The 14,205-nt window shown below is 39.3% G+C and overlaps 1 protein-coding gene across 1 annotated transcript in view; it reads left to right on the top strand.

The window, feature by feature from the left end:
• Positions 1-12,440, top strand: part of szt2 (SZT2 subunit of KICSTOR complex) — a gene marked incomplete at its 3' end in the record, with an annotated part of 44,086 nt that extends 31,646 nt beyond the window's left edge. The window contains exons 41-47 of the mRNA XM_010782348.1: positions 1,841-1,943; positions 4,264-4,378; positions 5,160-5,247; positions 8,462-8,580; positions 8,784-8,948; positions 9,935-10,019; positions 12,273-12,440. Coding sequence (XP_010780650.1) covers positions 1,841-1,943; positions 4,264-4,378; positions 5,160-5,247; positions 8,462-8,580; positions 8,784-8,948; positions 9,935-10,019; positions 12,273-12,440 — 843 coding nt within the window. The remainder of the gene's footprint in view (positions 1-1,840; positions 1,944-4,263; positions 4,379-5,159; positions 5,248-8,461; positions 8,581-8,783; positions 8,949-9,934; positions 10,020-12,272) is intronic.
• Between the last annotated feature and the right edge of the window lie 1,765 nt (positions 12,441-14,205).

Raw genomic sequence — 14,205 nt, 5'->3', positions numbered from 1 at the left:
CACTATCCACACACAGACCAGAAAGTACAAACGTGTGTGTCTTTGTTACCCCGATAGGTGGGAATAGGTGTACATTTCATTAAGCTGTGTAGTAGAAGGGAGAAGAGAGACAACTCTCGTCGTCCAAGTCGAAAGTCTTGTGTTTTTTGTTATACACGCATCACTTATGTTAAAATAAATAAACAAGAAGAGTTATCATTATGGTCTTACACATAAACATACAATCATAAAATTTTTTTAGAGGACCCCATCTTAGGGGGGTCTTGGGGGGCACGTCCCCAACCCAAAAGTCATACAGGTTGAGAAAGTGACTCTCCCCTTTAACCGTCTAACGAGGTTCGCGAAAAAATAAAATGATGTCCAAAAAAAAGTTAAACCTGACTCTGTCCACTTTATTGATTTGTGTGCGCACCGCAAAGTGACAGCTTCCCACTCAATGCACATACATTAATTAACGTTATATGACTGAACTCGGGGTGGTGACGTACCCAATCCGGATGGTATCTAATTTGGTTGATTTTATGAGACCTCGGCGGTTGACTAACGTTCCTCTATTGCGACTATATCTACAACTAGTTTTCAATTTATTTATAAATCCTACCTAGGTACACTGTTATACTACCGAACAGAAGATACATATCCTAATCGTTACTGACTGGGATTCAATACCACCATATAAATACTAAGAAACCTCGTGAAAGTATAATGTTATTTACGTTGTAAAGTAAATTAAAGGAAATTTAATATATTAACATTTTTGGACCCCGTCCCTTACGGCGTAAACATATATATCTCATAGACCAGACAAACTTTTTTTCCCCCTTTACGTCGGGAAATGAAGCTGAGCCTTGCCGCGCGCGGCGGTCGCGAATATAGTATAGATTAAGTTCGGTTACAATTCTGACTATGTTTACTTCACAAACCCTGGTACAAACCATCAATCCAACCTAATTAAATCAAAAATTCGTTTACAACCCACAAAACATCGAACATTTACAACGCAATAGTTGTACTTGATGAACGTTGTAAAACTTTTCCTTAAAAGAAAAAATAGAACATTAAAATAAACAAACACTTTGACTGTCTAAACTCTCAGTATCAACCACAGTTAGGTCATTTTTAATACTCAACAACAAAGTAATACACGGTGAGGTGGCGACCTTGGGGGTAACAACCCAAGGTTAGAACTCCGGCACCCCTACAACCTACTGCCACGCGGTGTGGTGCAGTGTCGTTTTTGCCACAGGCCCCGTGTGGTCTTATTTCATTACGTGTTGATTTCTATCAACACGTAATTTTGTATCGATGTATTGAGATGTACTACCGCAAAAGTATTCTCCGTCGGGACTTCCTGCAACAACACCACGCCGTTATCTTGATTCTGATTGGCCAGAAGACATTATCAAAGATGTTCTATTGAGAAGACGATCACTACGTGACAAAAGTTTTCAAACCCGTTTCTGGTCTTCGGTATTTCCAGACAAGTGGCTACTGAAATCAATCTTACTAATTGCTGTCTGTGCAATTTACTCCGCGAGTTGGCGGACTTTATTTTGCTTACTTTAACATATTTTTTCATGGTGGGGCTAAGGTGGGGCTAAGCCATTTCTTGGTATGGCTGTAGCCTACCCCAGCCATACCCTGGCGCCACCACTGCTTATAACCTGCAAGAAGTGAAGAACATATGGAAAACAAACCAACTGACAGATTCATTTAAAAAAAAAGTGTACTCCGTACACCCCATGTGACATCACCTTGTTGTGTTTTGATATAACGATGATCCTTTTCTCAAAACAAGTATACTAAACCTCTGCATATGTTTTTTGTCTCTCTATTGTAGCGATCCAGGCGCTGCGCTCTGTGCTCAACTCTTTCTGCGTGGTCAACAGGAAGAACATGTTTGTGTACCAGGAGCGTACCACTAAATCAGTCTTCTACCTCAGGTAACACTTTGTCATCATTAGTCATTCTTCCTATATTTACCTCTTCAGTCTCTCTTCTGTGGAAGCCCATTTGTGCCACAAAAAATGTATCCTGTTAGTCAGAATTATGACTTGCTATCTAATTATAATGACTTGCTATCTCATTATAATGACCTACCATCTCATTATTGTAGCTTCTCGCCACAGGAATTCAATGAGACTTTATATCTCTTTTAATCACCCATGTATTAGTCACTGAACACAGGTTAGTGTCGGCTGTAACCACGCCATAACAAAGAACTTAGTTACTCTTTACTCAAACACATACACACCGCTAGATCTCTGGTAGCATTTCCCGTCTAACTCTAGGAGCCTCCCTCCATCTCGACTCGCAACCAATCAGAACTACCTTTTCCCCTTACCTCACAGCCACAGCTCACTAGAACTGTCTGTCAAAACAGTGACATGTTCGCTGACAATCTGTTAATCTGATATCAACTCTGAACAATAAAACACATAAAAACATCAACATTTCAACTAGTCTGTTACATTATTATGACTTACTATCTCATTATTACGAGTCAAAATAATAAGAAAGAAAGTCATTATAGTGAGGTACTTTAGTAAGTCATGATAATGAAATGGCAAGTCGAAATAATGAGATAGTAAGTCATAGTTATAGTCATAGTTATGACTTACAGGATACATTTATTTTTTTCTGTGGCGCAAACGTATTGTTCACACAGTTTTATTATGCTGAATTTCAAACCGAAATTCCCTGACACACAATATTTTATAAAACCCTTGTATAGCTGTAAGGCTTTGGCAAGGCTCACCTTAAAGCTTACCTTTAAAGCCGCACAGTGTTTTCTTTCTCCTGAAACAAAAATAAACCCACAAAAGGTCTTAAGGGAGGAATATAGCAGAAAGGAAATTAAACTGGCTCCAAATTGAACTGCTGTCAAACACAGCCGAGTGAGTAAACACCATTGGTGTATCCCCCAGGCAGATGGGAGAGCTTCCCAGGGGGGGGGAGGAGGGAACAGTGTATCAATGCTGCACACACACTCCAACTATCATCAAATCATCTTTTCACAACTTCAGAAGGGTTGGGGATTCTTTAAATGTAGAAGCAACAAAGAAAGAGAACGACCATGTAGTTGTGAGGATTAAGACAACTCATTGTGTGACATTTTTGACCACAAGGTATTCTGTTTCATATTAGAGGTTAGCTCAGTCTCTATATACTGAGGTGCTGAGAAAAGTCATGGTCACTTCACACTCATCGCCATGTGACATTGGCTGCAATAATTACCGACTTCAATTGTGGAACTTAAGTCTTTTTAAATCAAGAATCAGAAAAAGAAAGGAGGTAGACATACTTTAGCTAAAATCTGTTCTTCACTCATTTAGTATATTTACATTACACACATAGGTCTATATACACACATAAACACATGCTCAAAAATGACCTATACAAAATACATGCATTAGCAATAGAAGTGGCAGCGCGTTGTGGCTGTGTTCAGTCCGTATTTTGAATCGGGACTTGAACTGGCAACCTTTCGGTTCTTAATCGACTCGGTTTTTAATCGACTTTGAGTACTGAAAGCGCTATATTAATTTAATGTACTATTATTATTATTATAGTACTCCATTCCATATATGTGCTTCCAAATGCACTGGAATAATAATTACTACTAATTAAGACTACTTAATTTCAATGTATTAGCTTTAACTCAATTTATGCTAATTATTATTATTTATTTTTTTAATTAAATAATGACACATCAACGGAAGTGTTGTTTAAATACCCTTAGATTGGGTGTGTGCTTGTATTTTGTATTTTAAATAGAAGCCTTTCTGTTTGGTTTCATCTAAACGGCTGTAGCATTGGGGACACATATCCTTAAAAACAGCTTGATCCTGGTTAGTTATCCCATTCTTCTTCATGAAATACACTCTGGTATAATACAAGGCACTTAGTTCATGGGCCATGCTTGTACACAGCAGCAACAAAAGCACATTTAACGTTGTCTCAATTTCTCCATTTTATTCAAGCAATCATTTAGTTGTGTAATACTGCCTGTGACTTGTCAGATAAGTATTTGGTGTTCACTGTTTGCTATCATTTACTTTGTTAGAAACATTAGTACATTAGTCAGAGTGGCTTTCAGATAAAAAGGATAGAAACACACTGGGGGGACGGATAAGAGAGATGAGGATAGGATAGTGAGAGGTGACCTTTGTTTTAAATGGCAGAGGATGGAACTCTTGTCAAAGCATTATATTTACTTGACTTTCACCAGGATGCTGTAAATGCATTTGTTTATCTTTCCAGACTTTGTGAAACGTCCCTGACCGGGAAATACTCTGACGTGGATGGAAGCCTACACGTGACTCGGTCCATAGGACTCGCTCGGAGTCAGGAGCCTCTGATTTCTGAGGATCTTATGGTTAGTTACCACATTTATTATACGTACAATACATGCATTTGACTCACAAAAGTGCTGTTGGCATGTGTATTTCATAAGCAAACAATTTAAACAATCAAAATGAGGCATTACTTACTTGAGTCTTAACTGCATGAAGACTCGATTTGACATTAAACTTGACTTTGACTTGTCCTCAAAATACTTGGAACTTGACTGGACTTGCTCTTTAACACTAAAAGTAACAGACAGCTTAATGATGGCAACCATAGACACAAACAAAGCCTTTTTTTGTCGGTAGCTATCACATTCGGAGTGTGATCAGACTTAATTTAATTATAATGCAAAAGGAAGAACTCCTATATGTAAAACGTGATTTTTGAGGCACACAAATAAGTTGTGTTTGTAAAATAATGCCAAAAATATAGTTCCAAAAATATTTTTATGACACACATGCATATATTCTTGTTTTACAGTTAATAATTGTAATAGAAATAAAATACAATACAACTTAAGTAGTAATTCCTTTGAAACAGTTGTTGAAGATACTCATTTATATATAAATCAAAAAATAAATGTGTGATTCCCGATAAATCTATTAAAATGGATACAGACAATGTTTGCCTCCACTTGCCACCTCTTCCAACAAGAAAACACGATTTATTAGTCGGTAACACAAAATGTGAAACTGCTCTGAAACATACCCAAAGCGGGCTGTTTGTTAGAGGTCAGTCAGTGTAATCATGCTTAGTTTGCCTTAGTATTGCTACCCAAACAGCTGACCCCCTGCTGTGTGTGTCCTCAGAGCTCCAGGTCGTCTCTGGACGGCTCTCGGCCAGTTGGACAGGTGGACAAGCACATTCTGCTGCTGGTGCACGGAGTGGGACACACAGGTGAGAGGGAAACATCAAGGGATGATAAGGATTTATATTATTGATATGAGATAAAGAGATTTATAGTAGCAATGGAGAGTCAGGACTCAGAGAGACACGAGGAGAGCTGAAGCTTTGATGGCAAACACTGACGGTTTATTTGGAGTTACGGCCGAAGAGTTGACAAGACAGGTGGTCTGTCACGAGTTGACACAGCGGTTGCCAAACCAATTCTGAAGAACTCTTTCTGCAGCTCGAGGTCTAGTACTAGTTCTGAGAGTAATAATCAACATTCTTCATCAGTGAGACTAAACGATTATGGACCCTGAATCTAACTAGAGCTCTCGTCCATAGGAAAGAATGTGCGCCAGGGAACCTACGTCCTTGAACAGTACACTACCTCATGGCGGCTGGTGCTCTGTCATAGACTGACAACAACAATGCGCCCAAGCTGCTCCTCCTTAAGAGAGATAGCAGCAATACCCAAGGCCGTAGAACTAGGCCATGGGAAAGGAGACAGTGAGAGGAGAAAATGATGAACTGTGTCGAAGGTCGAATACCTACACAAATGGTTCCCTAACATGGAGGAACATAGTTTATTTAGTTTATTTTATCATTTAAAAAATGCGTTTATTTTAGGAAGAAAATTGTACCTTTATCTGAAAGAAATTCCACGCTTAACTAAAAAGGCAAGCATTGCTATATTACACATATAGCCAACATTAGTCTGTTTGACATTATTAAATTCTCTTAACTCTCCAAATCCTCCAGAGAGAAACTCCCTCTGGAGGGAACCTTGGGATTTCAGCGTTTGCAGACATGTACAAAAACCTATATAACACACTTCAGGAAAGGGAAAACCCAAAAGCACATAATAGGGCCTCTTTTAATTCAAATCCAAATCCTCTAGTTTGCTTCTCATTTTTCCATTTACATCTTATTAACTCCAATTTCCTGCAAGGACGAGCATGAGGATCCATCTTACAATTTGGTTTTCTTCATGGCCACTTGCATGGCTGTAGAATCTTAGATGTTAATGAATCACTGACAGGGGAATAAGGATGTTGATAAAATACAGCTTTATAAAGATCAAATACTTCTAAACTTAGCGTGCGATTGATACACAAATTGACATTTCACAGTGGTATTAGACGGTCCTCTGTGGATCTGTGTATAATTAGTGATGCTGTAGAGGAGGCAGAACGCAGAGCGAGGCGGATCATGCATGAATGGTTCTCAGTAACTCCCAAAATGCCTTCAGCTAATCGTGTTGCTCCTGGTGTTATGGGAGGAGGCATTTGGAGCTGGATGGCAGTCAACACCAGTGAAGGCCTGCAGCAGCTCTCAGTGGAGGGGGGGGGCACACACAGCCAGAGTTAGAGGCTGTTTAACTTCACTCTGTTCTTAGAGAGCGTAGCTGGGTCCACTGACAGCAAGTGTCACCTACTGCTACTGACATATTTGATAAAGACATGCTGTTGGGAAGTATCACATTACATTAGAATAAAATAAAAGATTAAAAAAAGAAATTGTTTATAAGAATGTTTCATCAAAGGATAAAATAACATATTATTGGATCTTATATTAAATCATTTTATTAAATAATTGTATTAAAAATGTCTAATACAAGGACCAACAAGGGGGGGTGAAGAGGGTAGATATTTATCTTTTCACAATTACAGAAACATATAACTGCTGTGTTGAATGTCAAATGTCTGCCGAAAATCCCCCCAAAAAAATTGGAAAAAATAACTCCAATACCAAGCTAAAGGAGCACAATTACTATATCAAGTATTTATAAAAAAAATAGGATAACAATTATGAATAGGATAAAGAAAAGATAATTATGAAATAACACTGTATTATGCTGCTGATTTTGCTAAATGTTCAGTGTTGTTAAGAATGATAGTGATTCAAATCATCACTCTCTGACTTCCTGTCTGGGTCACGGAGCCCATTGGCTCGGACGCACATATCACACACACACACACACACACACACACACACACACACACACACACACACACACACACACACACACACACACACACACACACACACACACACACACACAGTCAAGCCCTCATACTGCCTTAACAATTATGTGTATTTCTACTTAAGTTATATTATGGGGTATACCTTATTTGATGTACACCGTATTACTTTATGTTGCTGTTGTTTCCTGCTATTGGTCTTGTTCTCAACCCAAAGTTAATTCATTGTAATAAAAACAGGAGAAGGCTGCTGTTCTCCTGTAGATGCCTAGATGGCACTGTTGTACTAGGGCCAAACCTTTGCTTTCTACCGGCTGGGATTACGTCAGCAGTTTCTCAAAAGCACAGATAATTAAATTCCTATTCTGCTCTCCCACTAACTGTACTTTGAACTCCTGCGGGTTGTTTTTCTGCAACATCACTGGTGAGCTGTGTTAAGACACTCTTTGAAGTGTGAATATGTGTGTTTTTGTAAGTACACCATCACTCTTTTGTCAGCAGAAGAAAATATCAAGTTGATTACACAACACTTGGAAGGAGATACTAAACCCTCTGAGGCATTAATTAATACATTATTTCCTTTCATTGTTAGATGGTAAGAACATTCTTGACCTTGAGTAATTAAATCAAGTTAAATCACCTATATTTTTCAAGAGCTCTCTGACATGAGGGAGACAGATATCTTTTTCACTTGAGATTGCTTAGCCGTTATATTTCAAAGTCATATAGTGGCAACTGAGCTTTCTCCATAACAACCGAGATAGAACATCTGAGTGATGCAGTGGAAAGCTCCAATACTAGGCAGTTAAGGTTTTCCATTTGCTTTTATTTCTTAACCTAAATTTGGTCTGAGGATGTAAAAGGCTCGCTTTGACCTACAGCCTGAACAACACATTTTCTGCTCAATTCCTTTTTGCTGCATCTCCTACCAAAGGTTTTTGGATGGCAAAATGTTGTGTATGATAAAAGAATACAAAATAAAAGCTTTGACCTAAGTTGAAAGTTGGAATAAATGTAACAATAGGTCTACTTTCTTGCTTTTTCTCTGGGACTTTTCAAATGCCCCATCCTTTTTCCCGATTGTGCCACTTGGGAAGCACGCTTCAGATGCTGTTAGAACACTTCCTTTCAAACATGCTAAGACCGTTAGATACTGAACTGCAATCACTTTTTGAAAGCAGAACCGTTGTGTTTCTTCAACATGAGGGTGATGCAGAGATGTTTATTCCCTCTGTGTTCAGGTCCAGAGATCACAGACGAGCTGGTCAAACTCCTGCGGAAGCGCCTGGATGAGAACACCCTGGACATCATAACTGTCATGCTTGTGAGAAACTGCAAGCTCACACCAGCTGATGTGGAGGTAAACTGCTCCGATGGGGACATTTGTAGAGAAGAAATTGAGGGGAAAGCAAAAAATGATTCTAAAATGATTGGGAATCTTTGAATACAAATATGTTTTAGGTACATACATTGAGCTGCTATTACTTTCACTGCGGCAATCAGACATCACTTTTAATGGAAATTGCTTTGGATAATAGCCTTTATAAAATGTTGTGTATTTAGTTCATCCAGCCAGCAGGGTCTCCAGCCACCGAGGTGATGACCTTCAGCCTCCCCCCCTACTGTCTGCCCTGGCTGCCCGCTGTGGCTCACTACCTCAGGCAGAACCTCCTCATCTTCCTGCACGTACCCAAGTACACGGACAGCAACACAGCACACCACTTCAAGGTACAAAACACACCTACCCAATGTTATTGAGTTAGAGGACACATTCTGCTCATTTACAGGTTCATATCAGTATGTAGTGTCTCTCCTGTGACATGTCTCCATGCTTTAATGTTCAAAAAGCTCTTTATTGTTCTCATACTGCCTGTGCTGCAGCACCTCTTTTCACCCTCTGTCTGAAACCAGAGCCCAGTCTGCTCTGATTGGTTAGCTGGCCAGCTCTGTTGTGATTGGTCAACTGCTTAGAGATATCCCTCCCATTAGCCAAATAATGGGTTGGCCCACTAGCCAATAGAAACTTGAGTGTTACGTAGTGATATAACTACTGTATGTGACAGAAGTAAACAAAGGGGTCCAATGGAGGCGGATTTTAGCCACAAAAACCTATAACACACTACAGGAAAGGGAAAACCCCCAAATCCACATATAAGGGCCTCTTTAAATTAATATATATATATTGTTTATTTAATCAACAAACAAACACAATTGTTTTACTATTCTAAGCTAAACAATAATGCTCTTACTGTGCCTAAAACAGATATCCTGGCTAAGCATTGGGAACAAATGTATACCGAGATTTTCTTTATTTGAAACAAAGAACAGATCAAGTCTTTGGCCTTTTTTTTCTGAAGCTCTCTGATTTGTTATAGCTCTACCTCGCATCATCCCAGAAACTGTTGCTGCAAGATCAATGTCTCAGCAGCAGTGTAACGGTCTGGCTAATAAAACCCCAAAGTAAACAGTCTGACTGGTTTAAGTCCTGAAACTAGATTTGTCGACTTGTAAAAGTAAGGCGTTGCTGCTTGAACATTCAAAAGTGCCTCCCTGCACTGATAGATGTCTGTGAGTGCACCGCAAACAGCTCTGTACAAAGTGATCAAGAAGGGATCCATTCTGGAAACCTGTGGCAGAGAGTCAAATCACTTTGGCAAGTCTCATTGTGATGTTTGAGATAAATGCTGACTGGTGCCCTCCTGTTCTGTGTGCAGCACTACTTTCATTTGAGCGGAGACTTGGCCGACAGAGATATCTACCTCTACAATAAACCTGGAGCCCAGGGGACCGGCGGCAAAGGTAATCACAGCCCCCAGTCTCCCTGTGTGTGTGTGTGTGTGTGTGTGTGTGTGTGTGTGTGTGTGTGTGTGTGTGTGTGTGTGTGTGTGTGTGTGTGTGTGTGTGTGTGTGTGTGTGTGTGTGTACAGAAGACACAAATAAATGACAGCGCATATACTGAAATGTAGGATTAACCCCTTGGGATGAACCATGTCGTTTTCAAGGGGTTGCTAACATATTGTACAAATAGCAAGAAAGTAACAAGGAAAACTAAATCACGTCACAATACAACCACTACTTCAATCACAACACAGAAATTAAAGGAACACATGTGGACATTTGAAAAGAAGTGAATTGGTGGTCAATTATTCAGTGAAAGCAAGTCAGTAGAGATGGGTTTTGAGGTAGTTGATCTAACAGAGGGGGGTGTATGTGTTGCTTTGTTTGTGTTTGCCACATATTTTGCCTAACAAACATTGTGCTCCCTGCAACTTGAATATTGCACTAGGGACTAGTCCATTTTGATTTTCGATACAATTTCAGCAGCCACTGACAGTACCCCTTCCTGAGAAGTGCCCATGCTTTTTAACAGAAAATCAAAACCTTTTAAGTGGTTTGACAATTTTTTTTAAATAAATGATTCCTGTGTTATCAGGCCATGAAATAGAGCTCAAAGGAGGCAGGTGTTAAAAAAACATTCAAACTCAAACCCTTTTCTTCTTATCTGAGCCTGATACACTCTTTCTTTACCTCCGTCTCATTTTCTTTGCTGTAACCTCAGGTCTTTATTGTCGTTATACTTGTGTACAATGACATTTTGCAGGCTTCTCTCTTAAAATAGAAACAAATGAATAAAAGCAGTGATGAAAAAGTCATAAAAACAGTAACATATTGTTACATTGCAAGCCTACTATGGTGTCTCATCATAAACATCTCTTATACTATCACAATATTATATTTAAATGTTATAATTGTATACATACATAGCGACTTGAAAGTTGTATTTTCATGTATTTAAACTAACCCTCTTCCTAATTCATGTAGAGAACTGTTTGTCTTTGAACAAAAAAACTCTCATTTAAGGGTAGAGAGTCCGATTGGGAAAACAAACGCACCCCTAATTACACTGTGAGTGCTTGTGTTTCAAATTGCCAATAGACTATGATTGTGCTTTTACTGGACCAGTACCAAATGTTGATGGGCCAACAGCATGTGTCCAATGTAATCCATTTCTCAGGTAAAATGACATGATAGATAGTACTGGGAGATCTTCAAAGGACCTCTATGCCTTTGGCTGTCTAATCATAAACACTGAGGCGAGGAACAGGTTGCTCCTTGCTCCTGCTTTTAGACTTTCTGTCTAACTATTTTTTAATTGCTGTGTGAAAAAGCTCTGACTACATCTCATTAGTTTTAGCATCGGCAGAACAAAGTGCATTTGATGTCACCTGATCCCTTCCCGGCGTGAAATAACTCTGATAGTCACCTTTGTTCTGTCAGCGCATTAATAAAGCGTGTCTCAGCTGCTCTCCGCAGTTAGTATGTTTGCTGAATTCCAGTTGACTTTTTAAACACCAATGTTATTGCAGACCTTGACAGTGATAGGACTAGAGCCAATTAATAATACATAAATAAATAATACATGTATTTATAGAGCACTTTTATAGTACCGGTACTCAAAGAGCCCTTATATATTGTATTAAACCACACACACAAAATAATGAACTCAACATTAAAAGCAGTTTGAAAAAGCTGAGTTCTGTTGCTGTCTTCATTGTGTTTAGGGAGAGACTTCCAGAGGGAGGGGGCAGCTATGGAGAAGGCTCTGTCCCCCAATCCGTTGATTATACTGTATATATATATAAATAAAATGATTTAGCCAAATGTACTGTATCTCATTTGTGGCATGTTTTGTTAGGAGTGGCAGGAATGTTTCGTTTTTCCGAAAAGCATGTGTGCAATAAAAGCCAGTCAAATTGAAGCATCCAAACATCAACAATGGACATTAAGACTGTTTAAGATTCTACTGTGTGTGTGTAAAATCTAGGCTGCTGTGACACACAGTTAAGGTGGCACCATGGAAATTAAACCAAATCATATATTTTGTCAGCTAAATGGATGTTTGTCTAACAATGCCAAGGCTGAATGGAAATTTCTTTTTTGGATAATTGTGATCAAAAGCAAATCATTTGTGACTCAGCATGTAGAAGTTAAAATGGAGCTAACTAGATTTGACTCTTTTGGACATTCAACCATTTCCCCCTGCTCTTTCAGGTATCGCCTGCATCCCCCTCTCATTCGTGGACGCCCATAATCGACCCCTTCAGGTTCAGGACGGTGCCGCCCTGCAGAGATCAGAGAACGGCACCACCCCCCTTCATCCAGAACACTTTGATGAGCTGACCACTGTGGGGAGGGTGGACTCCGTCAACATGAGCTCAGGTACATTTCAAAACTATTGCCAAACTTCTTTAGGCCAGCTTTCCGGAATGTCTGAAGCTGGTTCCTGGTGGATGGCTAACGGTTAGGGTTTGTCATACAGGAAGTAACACATCAAATGTAAATACTGTGCTCCGTCCACAGAATCATTTACTTTATTTTACTCCCTAGTTGTTTAAAGGGGACCTATCATGCAAAATGCACTTTTTGATGTCTTTTATACATAAATATGTGTCCCTGGTGTGTCAGGGAACTCACCAAGTGTCAGAAAATAAAACCCTCTCTCTTTTCCTCCATACCCAAATCTCTAAAAACAGGGGGTACAACGGAGCTGATCCAGATTTGCGTCTAATATGACGCAATATTGGAATTGTGGACCAACGGCACTATCAGCAACGTTGCTATCAGAAACAATGCCCGACTGTTTTGGACCTAATATGGTCTTTGTTTACATTAGCAAGCATCGCTAACACTCAGAGCTAACCTGTGCTGGAGAGAGCATGTGTAAAAAAGCAGGGAATAAAAAAAGGAACTCACCTTGTGGTAAACCGGCAAGAGAAAAAGCATTTGAGCTCCATACCGTTTCAGAAATAATCCTTGATGTGGTTTGGAACATGACGGCGTTTAATCACGGGAGCATTAAGCTGAGTATCTCGTAGAATTCTGAGCAGGCACAAGCACCCCCTCCTTTTGTGTGTTGAATGCAGAAAAGAGGAGCGTAACCCTGCTTTGGGCAGAAGGTTTTAGCGGCACACACATTTCTTTACAGAACCGTTTAAATATGTCAGTTCATCCAGGTTTGTAGCTTCAGTGTTAGAAACCCTCCGTTCAGTGCAGAGAGCAGCCTGTCACTCTAACTCTGCCGCAAAGGTCAATCCCCTCACAGTCATGAAAGATTTCTATGGTTGTATCCAAAGCTCAGAGGGTCGAGTAGGTAGAAAGAAGATTAACGAAACAGTAATCAGTAGGCTCAAAACTGAAAATAACATCTATGAGCAGTCGATTACAACAAATGGTGTCTGATCCCACTTCCAGCTCCACCTTCTGGTAGAAAATTCCGGGCTCCCTATAGCAGGCTGAACTGCAACAAATCTAATTCCTGCCTATGTCCATTAAGCTTCTCAACACTCAAATGTAATGTAATATCATTTAAAGTGTGGTTGTGGATTACATCACTATTCCCAGTATTGTCCTTACTGGGACAATGAAGTATAGCATATTGTATTGTATACTTATAGTATCGGATCCCATCTTTTCGTATTGTATCGCAACGTATTGTTCTTATAGTATTGTATCGTATCCTAAATATCGTATTGTTCTTAGCATAATTGTTTAGTTTTCGTAACATATAGTAACCTTTCATATCACATCGTATCATAATGTATTGTATTGTTCGTTTACTAAAGCTTTAAGGGGGACTAGCACGATAATGTTGAACAGCAATGGACCAGTCTAATCTCTGGTGGGGCGCACTGTATATGCTGAATGTTGAAAGTTAGTGGTTTAGTTTGTTTAAAACTAAAAATGGAGTACAATACTACATATGATTTCAGGTATTGAAATGATGTGAGGTAGTTGAACTCGCTCAGTGTGTGTGCGTATGGGCTTTACTTACAGAATTGTAGAAGAACAGTGTATTTTAACATTGCTGAGATTTGCTCACAATGTCAGACAGACAGCCTCCAGATAATAATATTTCTTTCTGATTGCAATCTGTTTAGTGTGCATTTAGACCTGCATTAATATACAGTGGGGCAAAAAAATATTT

This window comes from Notothenia coriiceps, unplaced genomic scaffold, assembly GCF_000735185.1.
Source record: "Notothenia coriiceps isolate Sejong01 unplaced genomic scaffold, NC01 NC01_scaffold00024642, whole genome shotgun sequence".
In the NCBI taxonomy this organism is placed as follows: Eukaryota; Metazoa; Chordata; class Actinopteri; order Perciformes; family Nototheniidae; genus Notothenia; species Notothenia coriiceps.
This window is presented reverse-complemented; position numbering and strand designations above follow the sequence as displayed.